Source organism: Coturnix japonica, chromosome 1 (assembly GCF_001577835.2).
Source record: "Coturnix japonica isolate 7356 chromosome 1, Coturnix japonica 2.1, whole genome shotgun sequence".
In the NCBI taxonomy this organism is placed as follows: Eukaryota; Metazoa; Chordata; class Aves; order Galliformes; family Phasianidae; genus Coturnix; species Coturnix japonica.
In genome coordinates this window covers 128,442,671-128,456,787 of record NC_029516.1, presented here as the reverse complement: position 1 = coordinate 128,456,787, position 14,117 = coordinate 128,442,671, and the positions used below count along the sequence as shown (strand labels likewise).

General features: G+C 38.1%; 1 protein-coding gene across 7 annotated transcripts; it reads left to right on the top strand.

The window, feature by feature from the left end:
* The first annotated feature begins 14 nt into the window (after positions 1–14).
* Positions 15–14,050, top strand: LOC107307962 (DNA repair protein complementing XP-G cells). 7 transcript variants are annotated; one of them, XR_001552580.2, is made up of 16 exons: positions 15–184; positions 587–687; positions 1,081–1,256; positions 1,686–1,801; positions 1,896–1,985; positions 3,120–3,180; positions 3,793–3,936; positions 4,848–5,055; positions 5,308–6,240; positions 6,770–7,002; positions 7,362–7,481; positions 8,837–9,050; positions 9,649–9,793; positions 9,962–10,174; positions 10,645–10,758; positions 10,831–10,928. XR_001552580.2 is itself a non-coding variant. In XM_015851462.2 (16 exons), the coding sequence occupies exons 2-16, from the start codon at positions 600–602 to the stop codon at positions 13,937–13,939; spliced, it is 3,345 nt and encodes a 1,114-aa protein (XP_015706948.1). In that variant the 5' UTR covers positions 15–184; positions 587–599; the 3' UTR covers positions 13,940–14,050. The 7 variants fall into 7 exon arrangements, 5 of the variants coding, with proteins under 5 accessions (XP_015706948.1, XP_015706949.1, XP_015706951.1 ...); XM_015851462.2 differs by lacking the exons at positions 9,962–10,174; positions 10,645–10,758 and adding exons at positions 11,748–11,832; positions 13,409–14,050 and having other exon boundaries at positions 10,831–11,031; XM_015851463.2 differs by lacking the exons at positions 9,962–10,174; positions 10,645–10,758 and adding exons at positions 11,748–11,832; positions 13,409–14,050 and having other exon boundaries at positions 584–687; positions 10,831–11,031.
* The last annotated feature ends 67 nt before the right edge of the window (positions 14,051–14,117 follow it).

Here is a 14,117-nt window from a genome sequence, read left to right as displayed (position 1 = left end):
GCGGGGACACCGCTGCCATCATGGCGTCTGCTCCACCCCCTCCAGCCGCCCTTCCCAGTGGGCAGCGCGGCAGTGAGAGGCCGAGAGAGGGTGGGGGAGCTTCTTGTATGGCTCGGGCCTCCCCTTCTAGCATCGGATTCCTCCCCTGGGCTCCTTCTGTGCCGCTGTGCGGGTGGCCCCACAGGTGAGCGGTGCTGTGTGTGCTGAATATCGTCTCTAAGGGCGGTTCGGTCCGTCGCTGGGGTTAGAGCGGTTATCCGGTACCGGGAGGGTGCGGGTAGCGCAGGCCCGTGTCGCGCTTGACTGGGTGTTCTCTTGTGTTAAACCCTGAGGGAGTCATCCGAAGCGGTGGGGCGATGTTTGCCCCAATAGATTCTCCTTGCAGTGCTTGTGGTGCTGAGTTACTTTAGCAGATGGCTTTTAATCAAACCCTGCTTCGGTCTCGGTGTGGAATTTTTTGGCGTTGTTTCTGTTTGTGGTAATAATGCTCTTGATTTTTTCTCTGTTAAAACTTAAGTGGTTCATTGCAGTCTTTGGGTTCTGCTTTGAATTATGCCTCATGGATTTCTTTTTTCTCTCAAAGTAGCTAAGAAGGGACTATGGGAGTTCAAGGACTTTGGAAACTGCTGGAGTGCACTGGAAGACCTATAAACCCAGAAACGCTGGAAGGAAAAATTCTTGCTATTGGTATCCTTTAAAGTAAGGCTGAGGAACCAACTTTGTAAGTTTTCTATCATAAGGGTAGTGAAGCAGTAGAACGGGTTGCCCAGAGAGATGGTGGATGACCCATCCCTGGAAACATTCAAGATCAGTCTGGAAGGAGCTCTGAGCAGCCTGATCTACTGTTAAGTGTCTCTGCTCGTTGTGAGGAGTTGGACTAGATGACCTTTAAATGTTCCTTCCAACTCGAATGATTCTGTGATAATTCTTCTCTGAAGCTCACAAATATATGGATAACAGTGGGTTCAGTAGGCCAAGCATGGAACAGTAAGCCACTCAGTCAAATCTGTGCTTTATAGAAACTGTTAATATGATACATATGTGAGATTGCTTGTTATCTCCTCTTAACCATTCTTTAAGATATTAGTATTTGGTTGAACCAGGCAGTAAAAGGTGTCAGAGATCGTCATGGTAATACTATACAAAATGCTCATCTCCTCACTCTTTTTAATCGGCTCTGCAAGTTGCTGTTCTTTCGAATTCGGCCTGTCTTTGTTTTTGATGGGGAGGCACCACTTCTGAAGAGGCAGACCTTGGTAAGTACCTTTTCTGAGTCACTGCAATACAAAATATGGTGTGTCTTTTGATCCCGAGTAGCCATTTTTCATTCCTTGAATTTTGTTTGTACTTCTGAACCATGAGGGTGGGGGCCTTAAAGCACACTGTTAAGCAGGTGTTCTTCATAGTCCCAGTCTTTGTCAGCTCTTGGAACATGCAGATTCTCCCTTTTGACTGATATATTTTTGGGTTTGATTTTCACACCGACCAGACTGTAGAGAAGTGGGTGGTACTGAGAAGCTAAAAACCACTACTGAGTCCCACAGAGGACACTGACTCAGAGGATTTGAAGGCTGTGTCTATGTAGAGTGACTTAGGAGATGCTCATAGACTCAGCATGCAGGAGTTGTTCACTTGATGCATATCTTCAGCATCCAGCAAAATTAACTGGTGTTTATTGTTCACAGGCAAAGCGAAGACACAGAAAGGAACTGGCCATCAGAGATTCCAGGAAAACCGCAGAGAAACTCTTGAGAACATTTCTGAAGAGACAAGCTATCAAAACTGCTCTTACAGGGAAAAGGCAGGAATAAAAATTATTTTGCCCTTGTTTATATGTGGCAGATAAGTTTTATGTAGCTAAAAATCATTGTCGTCTTTTCTTTTTCCCTATACAGTGAAGTTTATCCCAGTATTTCACAAGTTCGAAGAGAAGAAATTGATGATATTTATGTCTTGCCTTCTTTAGAGGATGAAGAGAAGAACAGGTAGGTAGGATTAAGAAAAATATTGTAAATGACTGTAATAAACTCAGATAAGAGTGTAAGACACTGTTTTTGAAGTTGTTGGAAGACTTTTGACTGATGTGATTCCTTAATACGTAACGTATCTTCAGTTTGTGTTTTATTTTGTTTCTTTTCGGGCAGATTGGATTGTAGCTTGGATCCAGAAGTCATTTAGTTACTTATTTTAAAGTAACTAATAGAACAAGCTTTCAACCCGCAGATTAGATTTCTACCCCAAAGTCATGTCAAGGGCTGAAAGTTCTACCTCACTTTTTGTGGCTACATCTGTGAGAGAAATGAACCTGACCAAGTGGGTGGCTGATGTGTGACAGCTGGGTGCTGGTTCATGTCCCCTCATCCAGTGGTGCAGATGCACTGAGTGGAAGTAGACTTTTTATTTGTTAAATATTTGACATTTTAAATTAGGGCAAGGGAGGTGATTGTCCACCACTGATCTGCCTGTATGAAGCCCCACCTAGAGTACTGTGTCCAGGCCTGGGGCCTCCAGTACAGGAAGGATATGGAGCTGTTGGAGTGGATTTGGAGGAGGGCCACAAATATGATCAAAGGGCTAGAGCACTTTCCTGTGAAGATAGTCTGGAGGAGCTGGGCGTATTTAGCTTGCAGAAGGTTCTGGAGAGACCTCATTGCAGCCTTCCAGTACATGAAGGGAGCTTACAAGCAGGAGGGGACCGACTTTTTAAATGGTCTAATAGTGACAGCGCAGGAGGCTTGGTTTTAAATTAAAAGGGGGTTTAGCTTAGATGTTAAGAGGAAATTTTTTACTCAGAGGATGGTGATGCACAGGAACAGGCTGCCCAGAGAGGTTGCTTTATCTGTGGAGATGATCAAGGTCCGGTTGAATGGGATCCTGGGCAGCCTGATGTAGTGTGTGGCAACCATGCCTACAGCTGTGGGGTTGTAACTAGATGATCTCTAAAGTCCTCTATAGTCTAAGCCATTTTATCTGTGTGTGTGTACTTTGCTGTTATGTGTGATTTGTTTGTTTTTTTCTTCTAAGTGTCAGGAAGGGAAGGCTGATATCCTTTTGCTTAAAATACAAGTTTCATTTACCTGAGGAAATGTCTACATCTTTTTTCTTGCTGTGATTTTTAGCTCAGAGGAGGAAGAAGAAAAAGAATGGGAAGTAAGAATGACCCAGAAAAAGTTATTGCAGGTAAACGCATCCTAATTCCTTTGTTATTATGAACTATCCTATCACTTAAGTACGGTGTTTCTTTAGATAAAAAACCTGTTTGGGTTTGAAGGTATAGGTGTTGCTACAGCATTACTGACCAAGTAAGGAAGTTTTCACAGACAAACTGTATTCCTTTCTGATGCACTGATCTTAGGGGAAGAGAAGACAAGAAACATATCAGCTAAGCAGAATGTGTAATGGATTGTAAAATTATTTTTTCTTCCATCCAAGCAGGAAAAAAAAAACAGCATTAAATAAACTCTCTTGAAAATACTGTCAGTGTTTGAAGTAGTTTGCTAAAAAAGACAACCCAAAAAACAACCTCTTTGGAAGGATAAAGTCAGACTTGCTGAGGCTGTAAGACTTGCTTCGGTGATTTATGCTGAATATATTTCTATAAAAAGGATGACACCAGGTTTTAAAGTTGTAGTTTATATAGTGTGCATCAAACAGTATAGGGAATAGTAATAATAATCTAGTTTCTTTGTTTGTTTTGTTTATTTTAATTTGAAAGGATGATAAAAATATTTCACTGTTCTTAGGCTGTCATACAAAATAAATGTATATATTTTTTCCATTTTTTTTAAATAGGAACAATTATTTGAAAACCCTCATGCTATAGATATAGATTCAGAAGATTTTAACAAGATGCCTCCAGAAGTAAAACATGAGATCTTGAGTGATTTGAAGGAACTTACAAAACGAAAAAGAACATTATTTGAAGCAATGCCAGAGGTAATATTTAAAATAGTGTCAAGCCATTGGAGTGGTTCTATTGCACATGAATCACATCTGGAGAGCTTTACTCACAACTCTGTTTAATGAGAAATGTTATGATAAGGGGGGAAGGAAAAACAAGGAAGTAGTGACTCCTAACAGATCCTTTCCCATGTGTGCATTCAGTGTCCTATCCCTTGATTCCTACCACAATTGGCAGAGCTAACTCAGTTTGGCAAGAATGAGGAAAGCATGCTGTGTCTCGCCCCTCAGCAGCATCATACCCAGTGTTTCAGTTTCAAGGAACATGCTGCTAATGTGGATAAATCAGGCAGGAGTGCAGCTTGGATTACAAACCCCCGGATTGTTAGGGGAATTCACAACTGGGAAAAGACCTGCATGTTTGTAACTCAGATGTGATACTGAAGCCATTCACAGATGAGCGGGGAATCCTACAGTGCTACTTATAGAATAGCTTTCTGTAGCACAAATATTTTTAAAGTACAGTACCAGATGGAATGAAAGCTTGTGCCTCAGTGCAAGCTAAGGACCATTTTGTGGTGGGCAGCTGCTTAAAACCACCCACATGTGGATTCTGGTACAATTGCATTGTTGTTAAGATCTGGACTCATTCTGTTAGCCAGCTTGCTTTTGTTGATCACATCATTTAGATCTCACTGTGCTTAACCAGCATTCAGAACTGTTTAATGGTATCTTTTAGGATTCTATTGTGTATTGTAGCAGTAATAGCATTGTCACTTGTGAGTGCAGCAGTCAGTAAATGTCAAATGTTACCTACTTAAAGGAAAGAAGCAAATATGTCTATTAAAAGGCTTTCCAGAGGATGGTGATTGCACTTGCTTAAAAGGTGCTGTTAGTGTCATTTGTTTTAAATTGATTTGGATTTCTGTTAAATTTTTTTTATGAAGGACTCCAGTGACTTTTCCCAGTACCAGATTAGGGGTTTGCTTAAGAAAAGTCACCTCAGTCGGTGCATAGAAAATGTAGAAAAAGAGATGAATCAGCAGCACTCGGGTCAAATCCAAACACAATATGAGAATGAAGGCGGTTTCGTGAAAGAAGTGGAATCTAGGAGGATAATCTCTGAAGACTCTTCTCACTATATCTTAATAAAAGGTATGTCAGGTTTTCACTGTATAAAACCTTTTATTCAGTATGTGCAGTCAGCAGCTGACAGTTTTAAGACCTGAATATTGTTTACAGTTGTATGTAGTGAAATTTACAGTACTGTTAGAGATAATTAACTGTGATTGGAAAATGTAGAAAACTGGCTTATTAATGGTCAAATGATGTGGGTTTTTTTTATAATGTAGTGTGGAATGCTAGTATAAAACAGCATTTTATCTTAAACAAACCTATTTTTTTCAGGTTTTCAAACAAAAGGAGATACTAGTAAAGACTTGGAAGCTACTGCAGGACCCTCATCAGAAAGGTCTGAATTGAATAAAATAAATGAATCTCCAGCTAATGCGAAATTAATTGCACCTGACAAGTTGCAGACAGAGAAAGATAATGGTGTAGTAACAGCACCACCCTCTCCCCAGACGCTGCTTGCTATCCAGGCAGCAATGGTGGAAAGCAGCTCAGAAGAACTGGGAGATAAAGAACGAGTGAAGGTGACACAGTCTGTAATGGAAGAAGGCAGCGTGTCTCCAAGAACACTGCGGGCAATTCAGCAAGCTCTGAATGATGATGACGAAAAGGAGGAAGTTGTTACTGTTAGAACTGATAGAGTGCAAACAGAAAGGTCAGAAGCAAAGGATTTTCTTCTTAGTAGCTCAGATGAGGAAGATCAGATTCCTGAAGTTAAGGGGGATAAAGAAATACTTACATCTACAGTTCATTCTTCAAACCAAGCGATTACGCAAGACATTGTATTTGGACAAAAGAGTCAGGAGTTGGGAAAAAATCATATTACACCCACAGGCACCAGTATGTCCACGGATAAAAATTACTCTTTTGTTGAAGATACTAGAAAAGGAAAAGAGGTTGTAGAAACAGAAATAAATGGTTCAAAAATAGACTCAACTTGTTTGGAAGATAACAACGTGAACTTGTGCATTCAGAACCCAAGCTGTTCCCCTTCACAAACTAGTATAGTGCCTTTGATTCGTGGTGAAACAGCAGGATTTTCTCAAACTGAGGAAAACTTGAAAACTTGTGAAATTATAGAGGAAGTTCATTCACAAACAGAAGAGAATACATCTGAGGTACAAAAGGAAAATGAAATTCTTACAGCAACAGAAGGTCCTAAGGAGGAAGAAGAAGGGCCTTCACAGTCTGAAGACAGTGATTCTGATGGTATGTGCGTTTTAACTGAGTGAAAAGATAAGAAGATAAAGCCTTGCTGTATTTGAAGTCAATTGAATTTAACCTTTCTTTCCTTGTAAGAAATACTTTTAAACACATCTATTACTACACACACTGGAATTGGGAAGAAAATCTGACCTGTATTTTCCCTATGGTGCTGTGCCTGGGTACACAGTATGGAAAAGCAGGGAAGATTGTTTTCCTATACCTTGAACTTGATTAACTTAGATATGGATGGTTAATTACTTTTGTTTGTTTGTTTGTTTCACAATTCTTGTATCTGTTTATTTCATGTAGCAAAACCAACAGAACAACCAAACCAGCAAACCCAACCCCAAAACAAAACAAAGTCCAGACAAACTCACTGCCCAAACAAAAAAAAAACAAACAAAAAACCACATCAGTGAGGCACATCTCTCCCTGCAAAACAGCCCATTATTTACAGCTCTGAAAGCACTTATTCATGAGCTTCTTTTTAAGCAGACAGCAAGAAGCTGAGCTCTTTGTTCTCCCTTTATAGGAAGCTTCATTGAAGTGGACGCTGTAATCAGTAACGAGGATGCATTTCCTACTGAGTATGATGAGAGACTGGGTGATAAGACAGCACTTTCTGAAGCAGAGGAAGATGGACATGATACTATCACAAAGAACTTGCTGAATGAGTCTGATGAAGTGCAGCTGACAAACAGTCAGGGTGCTGAAGAAGAAGATAACATTAAAGATGCAGAAGATGAGTGGCAAGACATCAGTTTGGTAACTTTGATATTCGTTTTAAGCTGGTCTTGAAGTGGTCTGTCTCAAGATACTTTTCAAAGGAAGAAGCTTTAAGGATTTTATTACTGTTTCATAACTTTCACCTATTTATTTAAATTTTGTAGGGGCATTTTTTAAAGGTGATCGTTAAACCATATCTGAAAACAGGGGAACAGTAAGTTTTTAGCACTCTGATGAGGAGATCTACGTATGATCTTATAATTTACTGCATAAAAGAGGCTCTCAGTTTCCTTACATGAAATACCTGATGTGAGCTTGTACTACTAGTTGTGGACATAGTTATTCTTAGGTAAAGTATAACGTGGTTGAAATTACCAAAAACTTGTTTTATTTTTCAGGAAGAACTAGAAGATTTAGAAAATGATCTTTCTGCTGAGCAGGAAGTGCTTCAGTCTCAAAAACAGCAGCAGGAGCGTGTTGCTTCTTCTGTAACAGGGCAAATGTTCTTGGAAAGCCAGGTAACTCATTGAATCATTTCAACTTGATACAGTATACGACATGCCCTCCTACCCCTGCAGTCCAATGTTTTCTTTATTTTAGGATTTTATTTTCTTCAGTCTGCTTGATTTTAAAATATTTAAAGTTCTGAAATGAATCTTCAGTACCAAGAATTTTAAGTAAATGGTATAACACTGTAATAATAAAATTATGAGTAAATCAACATTTTTTTAAGCACAAGATTTTTAAGTGTGGATCACTGTGATCTTTTTAAGGAATCACACCAGTAATATTTGTGGAAGCCTGCAGCCTCTGTTTGATTATTCACATTGAAAGGATAATCCAGCATAATACAAAGACTACTTGAATACAGTATCTCTGAGCTGATACAATATAGCAGACTAGTGATGGTATCTATGATATAATAAAATTAAATAATTTCTGAAACATATACAAACACTTGTATTTTCTTTGTAAAGAAGGGTTAATTAGTATGGTTATAAAGTGATGGATTTTTTTCTTTCCTACTCACATTGTTTGTTCGGAATTTTTAAAGGACAATAGATTGTAATATTACATGCCACATAGTGCTACTGCACATATATGTGGTACATAGATGCATGTGTATATATATGTGCATATATATATATATATACATTTACCAAATATATGCTAAATAATTTAGGGCTTAGGTTTTGCAGTGATTATTACATCTCAGTTGGGAGCAGTGGTATAAATGGAAAGTATAGTGGTGAAGTAATCCAGAACTGTGTAACTAGCACTCACATGTAAACCTAGTGTGTGGATTATTTATATGAGATTAAATAATGCATTATGTAAAAGCAGATAGTGTTAAGTATATCAAAATACATGTATATCAACGTGTTATCCTCACAGAATGCATAGCCTGCTTGCTATTAGTTGCTTGATACACGTTTCTCATGTAGTTTCTACTACTTTTGTGAGCCAAGTTGATGACTAATTTTTCTTTTTTAAACCTACACCATTTTTTTTCATGGAATTTGCATAAATGTAATTGTAATACATGGAGTTTTGTCCATGTGGAAGTAGCAGTTATAGAAAGAAATATGCTTTTTTTTTTTTTTTTAAATATAATTTAATAGGAAATTCTCAGTCTCTGTAGTAATAGTGTGAACCAGCAGTGCTTGATTTGCGTGGCACTGTCTGTCTGAGCTGAAGAAGTGGGACTTTTGCCTTGACTTAACTGTGCCTAGTACTTTTTAGTGGAGATTAAGATTTGTTGTGAAATATTAGATACCTCCTAAGTGTGAATTTAGCTTTTTTGAGTCACATACTAGTATATTACAATCCATTTTTCAGATGAAATTGTAACTGTTTTGTCTTTGTCCTACAGGAGCTTCTCCGCCTATTTGGAATTCCATATATTGAAGCTCCTATGGAAGCAGAGGCACAGTGTGCTATATTAGACCTCACTGATCAGACCTCTGGGACAATCACTGATGATAGTGATGTTTGGTTATTTGGTGCACGACATGTTTATAAAAATTTCTTCAGTCAAAACAAATACGTGGAATATTACCAGTATGTTGATTTTCAAAACCAGCTGGGTAAGGACCAGTCATTGTAGATACAATCTTTGATAAGACAGTTTTGCCATGTATCTTTCTGAAGTTGGATTTCCTACAGAAACAGATAACATATGCATAAAATGCAGCATTCTGAAGTCTCTAAAGACATTCAGTTGGATTGCTGTTTTTATTGCCAGTTATTAAATCCAGGTCAGCATTAGATGAGAAAAGGATGGCAAAATGTATGTATATAAATACATCGAAAAATATATGTAAAATAATCTCTCTGCTTGAAGACCATCGGGGAAATCTGAGTTTCTACATTATAACAATTTAATTTTGGCAAGATACGCTAAACTGTGCTTAGGTAGCAAATACAGCTGTGGTGTTTGAGGTAGCAGTAGTGTGTTAACACTGCTGTATATAATAATATAATATATAATATATATTGTATATATATAATATATATATATATATATAATTTGCTATATATAATCTAGCAAATCCAGATGTTAATGCATGCATATTTCTGTAGTTTTTTTGTATTTTTAATTTGTATTTAATAGTATTTTTAATTTGTAAGAGAACATATGAGGAATCCAGTGGCTGTATTTAGCTTATGCACTTTCTTTTACAGGATTAGATCGAAGCAAGTTAATTAATTTGGCATACTTGCTTGGTAGTGACTACACTGAGGGAATCCCAAATGTTGGCTTTGTAACTGCAATGGAGATCTTAAATGAGTTTCCTGGACGTGGTTTGGAACCTCTCATAAAATTCGCGTATGTTTTGCTGGATTTTGTTGTTTTTCTTTCTTATATTTCTGTAATATCAGTGTTAGTGAATATACTTTCTGCTACTTAAGTATACAACAAAACATGACCATCATCAAGGAGGCTAACTTAACTATAAAATATGTAACTCCCTTGTATCGGTACTTGAAATGGCAGGTAATCAAAACGGTGTGTTGGTGCAGCAAGACTAGTGAAGACAATAGAACAGCTTTAAAACTGTGCAACTGCCTCTGAGTTCACTGCAGAGCTGGATCCCTAGTGGAGTCAAGGTTGTTTCTCCCTGAGTATGTGAGAAGGTGCTGTAGCTTGCCCATAGAGAAAAGAGACTTGATGAGTGAGGAATGGATGAACTGGAAAGAGACAAGACAGGTAGGCTGTGGGGAAGAACGAAGAGTGAAGAGTGGCAAGCTAATTGTGTTGGCAATTGTGAGGATCACAGAATCTAGAATGTTGTTTCTTTGTTGGAAGGGACTGTAAAGATAATCTGTAAAGATAATAAAGTGCTGTGCACAGGGGCACTTTCCATCCCTGGAAGCATTCAAGGCCAGGGTTGGATGTGGCTCTGGGCAGCCTGGTCTGGTGGTTGGCAGCCCTGCAGGGAGGTTGAAACTGGATGATCATTGTGATCCTTTTCAATTCACTAAACCAGGTTGCTCAGTGTGGTTAGAAGTTGGTGGGTTTTTTGTGTGTGGGTGGGTTTTTTTGTTCTGTTTTTTTGTTTTGTTTTGTTTGTTTTGTTTGTTTTCTAATGTTGGTATTTACACACACACACACAAAAAAAAAAAAAACTCAAAAAATGATTGTTACATGTGGGGTGTCCTTTCATTTGGCTTCTTCAGGATGATGATGTTTGCTACCAGATTCTTATGCCCCTTTGGCCATTTTTATTTGAAGATCTCCTACCTCATACCATGCAGTAGCTGAAGTAGGAAGTCCGATTAAAGCCATTTAAGGTAGTACAGTGACTCCTGGCATTTCAAGTTACATTTTACGGGAACCAGTGAATATTTGTCTCTGTTTTTCAGTGAGTGGTGGAATGAGGCTCAGAAGAATAAGAGAATCAGACCTAATCCACGTGATACCAGAGTCAAGAAGAAATTGCGGGAGCTGCAGCTTTCTTCAGGTTTCCCAAATCCAGCAGTGGCAGAAGCATACCTGAAGCCTGTGGTGGATGAGACAAGGGGCTCATTCACCTGGGGGAAGCCTGATGTAGAGCAGATTAGAGAATATCCTTTAACTATAAGATGGGAATTGCTAGCTAAAAAAACTCAGATCATAATCATAGAATCATAGAATTACCCAGGTTGGAAAAGACCTTGAAGATCATCAAGTCCAACCACAGCCTAACCAGTACCCTAACTCTTTAAAACCCTGCGCTAAATCATATCCCTGAGCACCACATCCAAGGATGGCGATTCAACCACCTCCCTGGGGAGCCTATTCCAGTACCTAACTACCCTTTCTGTAAAGAAGTTATATATATATATATATAAAATGCCATTTCTTGCTACAATTGCAGCTTGAGCTGCAGTGGATTGCTGAAAAGTAGATGGCAATGCATATAGAGCTAATAATGTTTTAAAGAGTAAACCAAAATTCCAGTGTTTGTAAGTGTAAAAATAAAGGTTATTTATGGATGTTGTGTTTTATGACAGTGCTGCGTAGCCAAAATGCACTTTTTATTATGAAGACGTGCTTTTGGAAATGCTGATACTAGAGTTCCGTAACTAACAGAAATGAAATGTCATAATGAAAATACATAGCATAATACTAGAATCATCCACATAGCTTGGCTTTAATAACTTAACATATTTTCTGTTTTTGCAGTAGTAAGGTCTCTGAAGAAACTTTCTTCTAGGCATTGGCTATTTGAGGAATTTGTATTTTGTGATTTCAAAATGGCTACTGCTACTATTTTGTAATGTTCCTTAACTTTCTGCATATTCTGTAAAGATCACTTTGGCTGGAATAGGACAAAGACAGATGAAATCCTTTTGCCTGTGATGAAACAGCTGAACTTGCAACAGGTACAGTACAGAGCCATGTATACCTTAAGGCTAGCTGGAAAACTGTAAGAGAAGCATCTTGAAATAAACAGCAAAGCTATCATCTATAGTATCCATTTCTCAGAAACTGGGATTTGGATGTTTTTTATCTTACAGTATATTTATATTTTAAAATCTTTAAACGATTCTCTAGATTTTATTTCTTTTGGATTGGGTTTATTGTGAGGCATTCTTCTTAATTTCAGTACTCATAATTTTAGTAGCTGATATGAAGCTTTATCACATACCTACCCGGATTTCCAGGTTGCAGTTCTGTGCTGGGTGTAAGTAGAGCTACAAGTACCTCCAGTACATTTAGTGCTTTTAGAAGACATTATCTTGTCTCTTGAACTGATTCGTGAGAATGCTTCTAACATTTTAGTAAAGTGAAAAGGACCATTGGGTACCACACTCATTCTTTAAGGAGCACTGCAGAATGAACCATTTGTCAAGAGCCCTTGAATGATATTATTGTTCTTTACCAATAAATGTGCTGTGAACTTCCATACAGATTAAAAGTGAGCAGTGATGCATACTGTGATACTCTGAAAGTCAATTGTAAAACAGTTTACTTTGGCTCCTTTTGTTGTCAATGAGATCACAGAATCACAGAATTATAAAGGTTGGAAAAGACCTAGAAGATCATCTAGTCCAACCATTACCAGTACTTCAGGCTAAATCATATTCCTCAACACAACATCCAAACGTTTCTTGAACGCTCCCATGGTCGGTGACTCCACCACCTCCCTGGGCAGTGCATTCCAGTGCCTGACTACGCTTTCCGAGAAGTAATACTTCCTAATGTCCAGCCTGAATCTCCCCTGGCGCATCTTAAAACCGTTCCCTCTAGTTCTATCACTAGATGTATAGATGTAATCTATACCAGTATTCTAGGCTCTCTCTGTCAAAGGAGTAAAAAGTACCACAAAACAGGTTAAATTCATATACTTTCAGGCTGACCAGAGCAACCTTTGGAAGCATCTGTGTCAGCCAATTTTAGGGATAGTAAAGAGACTAGTGTAGTCTGTACAGCAAGCCTAGCTGTAGTTAACACAGATCCGTTGTCTGACTACTTCTAGTTCTACTCTCAAACCTGTAGCAGCATGTGATACAATAACTCCATTCAAATGACAGCACTTGTTGGAGTAGCATATGCAGATACAAAGTGCAGTAACAGTATCTTCTTAGTAAACAGTCTATTGGCTTAACAGCTGGCAGCTAACCATGGTTTTGCAAGGACAAACTTAAGAGCACTACAGAGATTCTCTGTATTAGGGTTTAAAATAGAATTGTGTTTCTAAGTGAAATTGTGTGCACAGTGTTATTAAAAAGTTCACTCGTTTTGCCCATTATTTAGTTTCTATCAAAGTTTTCATTGCATAATTTATTATAAAGTGCAGTTATTACTGGAATAATGCATTTTACTATCTGTGTGCATTCTGATTTCATTACGCTTTATCCTGCTTTAATTTATAACACTTTATACTGTAACTTAGGTAACAACCGACTTTCTGTCACAAAAACATCCAAAGCTGTTTCACTGTTTTATTTTTTATAGACTCAGCTTCGAATTGATTCGTTCTTCAGATTAGAACAACATGAAAAACAAGCTATTAAAAGCCAGAGACTACGTAGAGCTGTGAGTTGTCTGAAGAGAAAGGAAAATGATGAAATTTTAGAGGCTACAGCTGTTATGGAGAAAGAACTTACACAGCACGAGGAAATGAAAGGGGGAAGTACTTCAGATCATCAGACTGCGGTGACAGAAATCCAAAGTGGAAAGAAAAAAAGGCATTCAGATTCCAGAAAAGATTGTTTATTTGGAGGTGGTTTTGTTGGAAATTTGCATCTTTCAGAAACTTCTAGTGACTCCTCAGCAGAAGAATCAGAAAACCGAGATTTAGACAAGAGCAAAAGAAGAAAGATTGCCTCTAAAACAAAGACAGCAGACCACAAAAAGAGCTGCAGTAGCTCAAGTGGTGAGGATGAAGAACTGGGAAACACGATTTTGGTGACTGCCAAACCTGTATTTAAGGGCAGAAAACAAAAAGCACGGAGTAAGGGAGGAAGAAAAAAGAGGAGGTCTTGAAGAAAAGAAGTTATAAAAAGACAGGCTATGTAAATGGGCTTTATTACTTAAACTCTGTAAGCACTGTAATGATTTTTTGTATAAAAGCAATAAATTATCTTTATTAATCATGCATTTGTCATGAACTGTCTTTGTGTTCAGAATTTAAATAGGGATTTTAAACAAGGGAAAAAAAATA

Coding starts and splice junctions, on each gene's coding strand:
- LOC107307962 (XM_015851462.2), top strand. CDS start 600: ATGGGAGTTCAAGGACTTTGGAAACTGCTGGAGTGCACTGGAAGACCT. Junction 1,257..1,685: donor TTCTGAAGAGGCAGACCTTG/GTAAGTACCTTT, acceptor TATTGTTCACAG/GCAAAGCGAAGACACAGAAA. Junction 5,056..5,307: donor TCACTATATCTTAATAAAAG/GTATGTCAGGTT, acceptor TATTTTTTTCAG/GTTTTCAAACAAAAGGAGAT.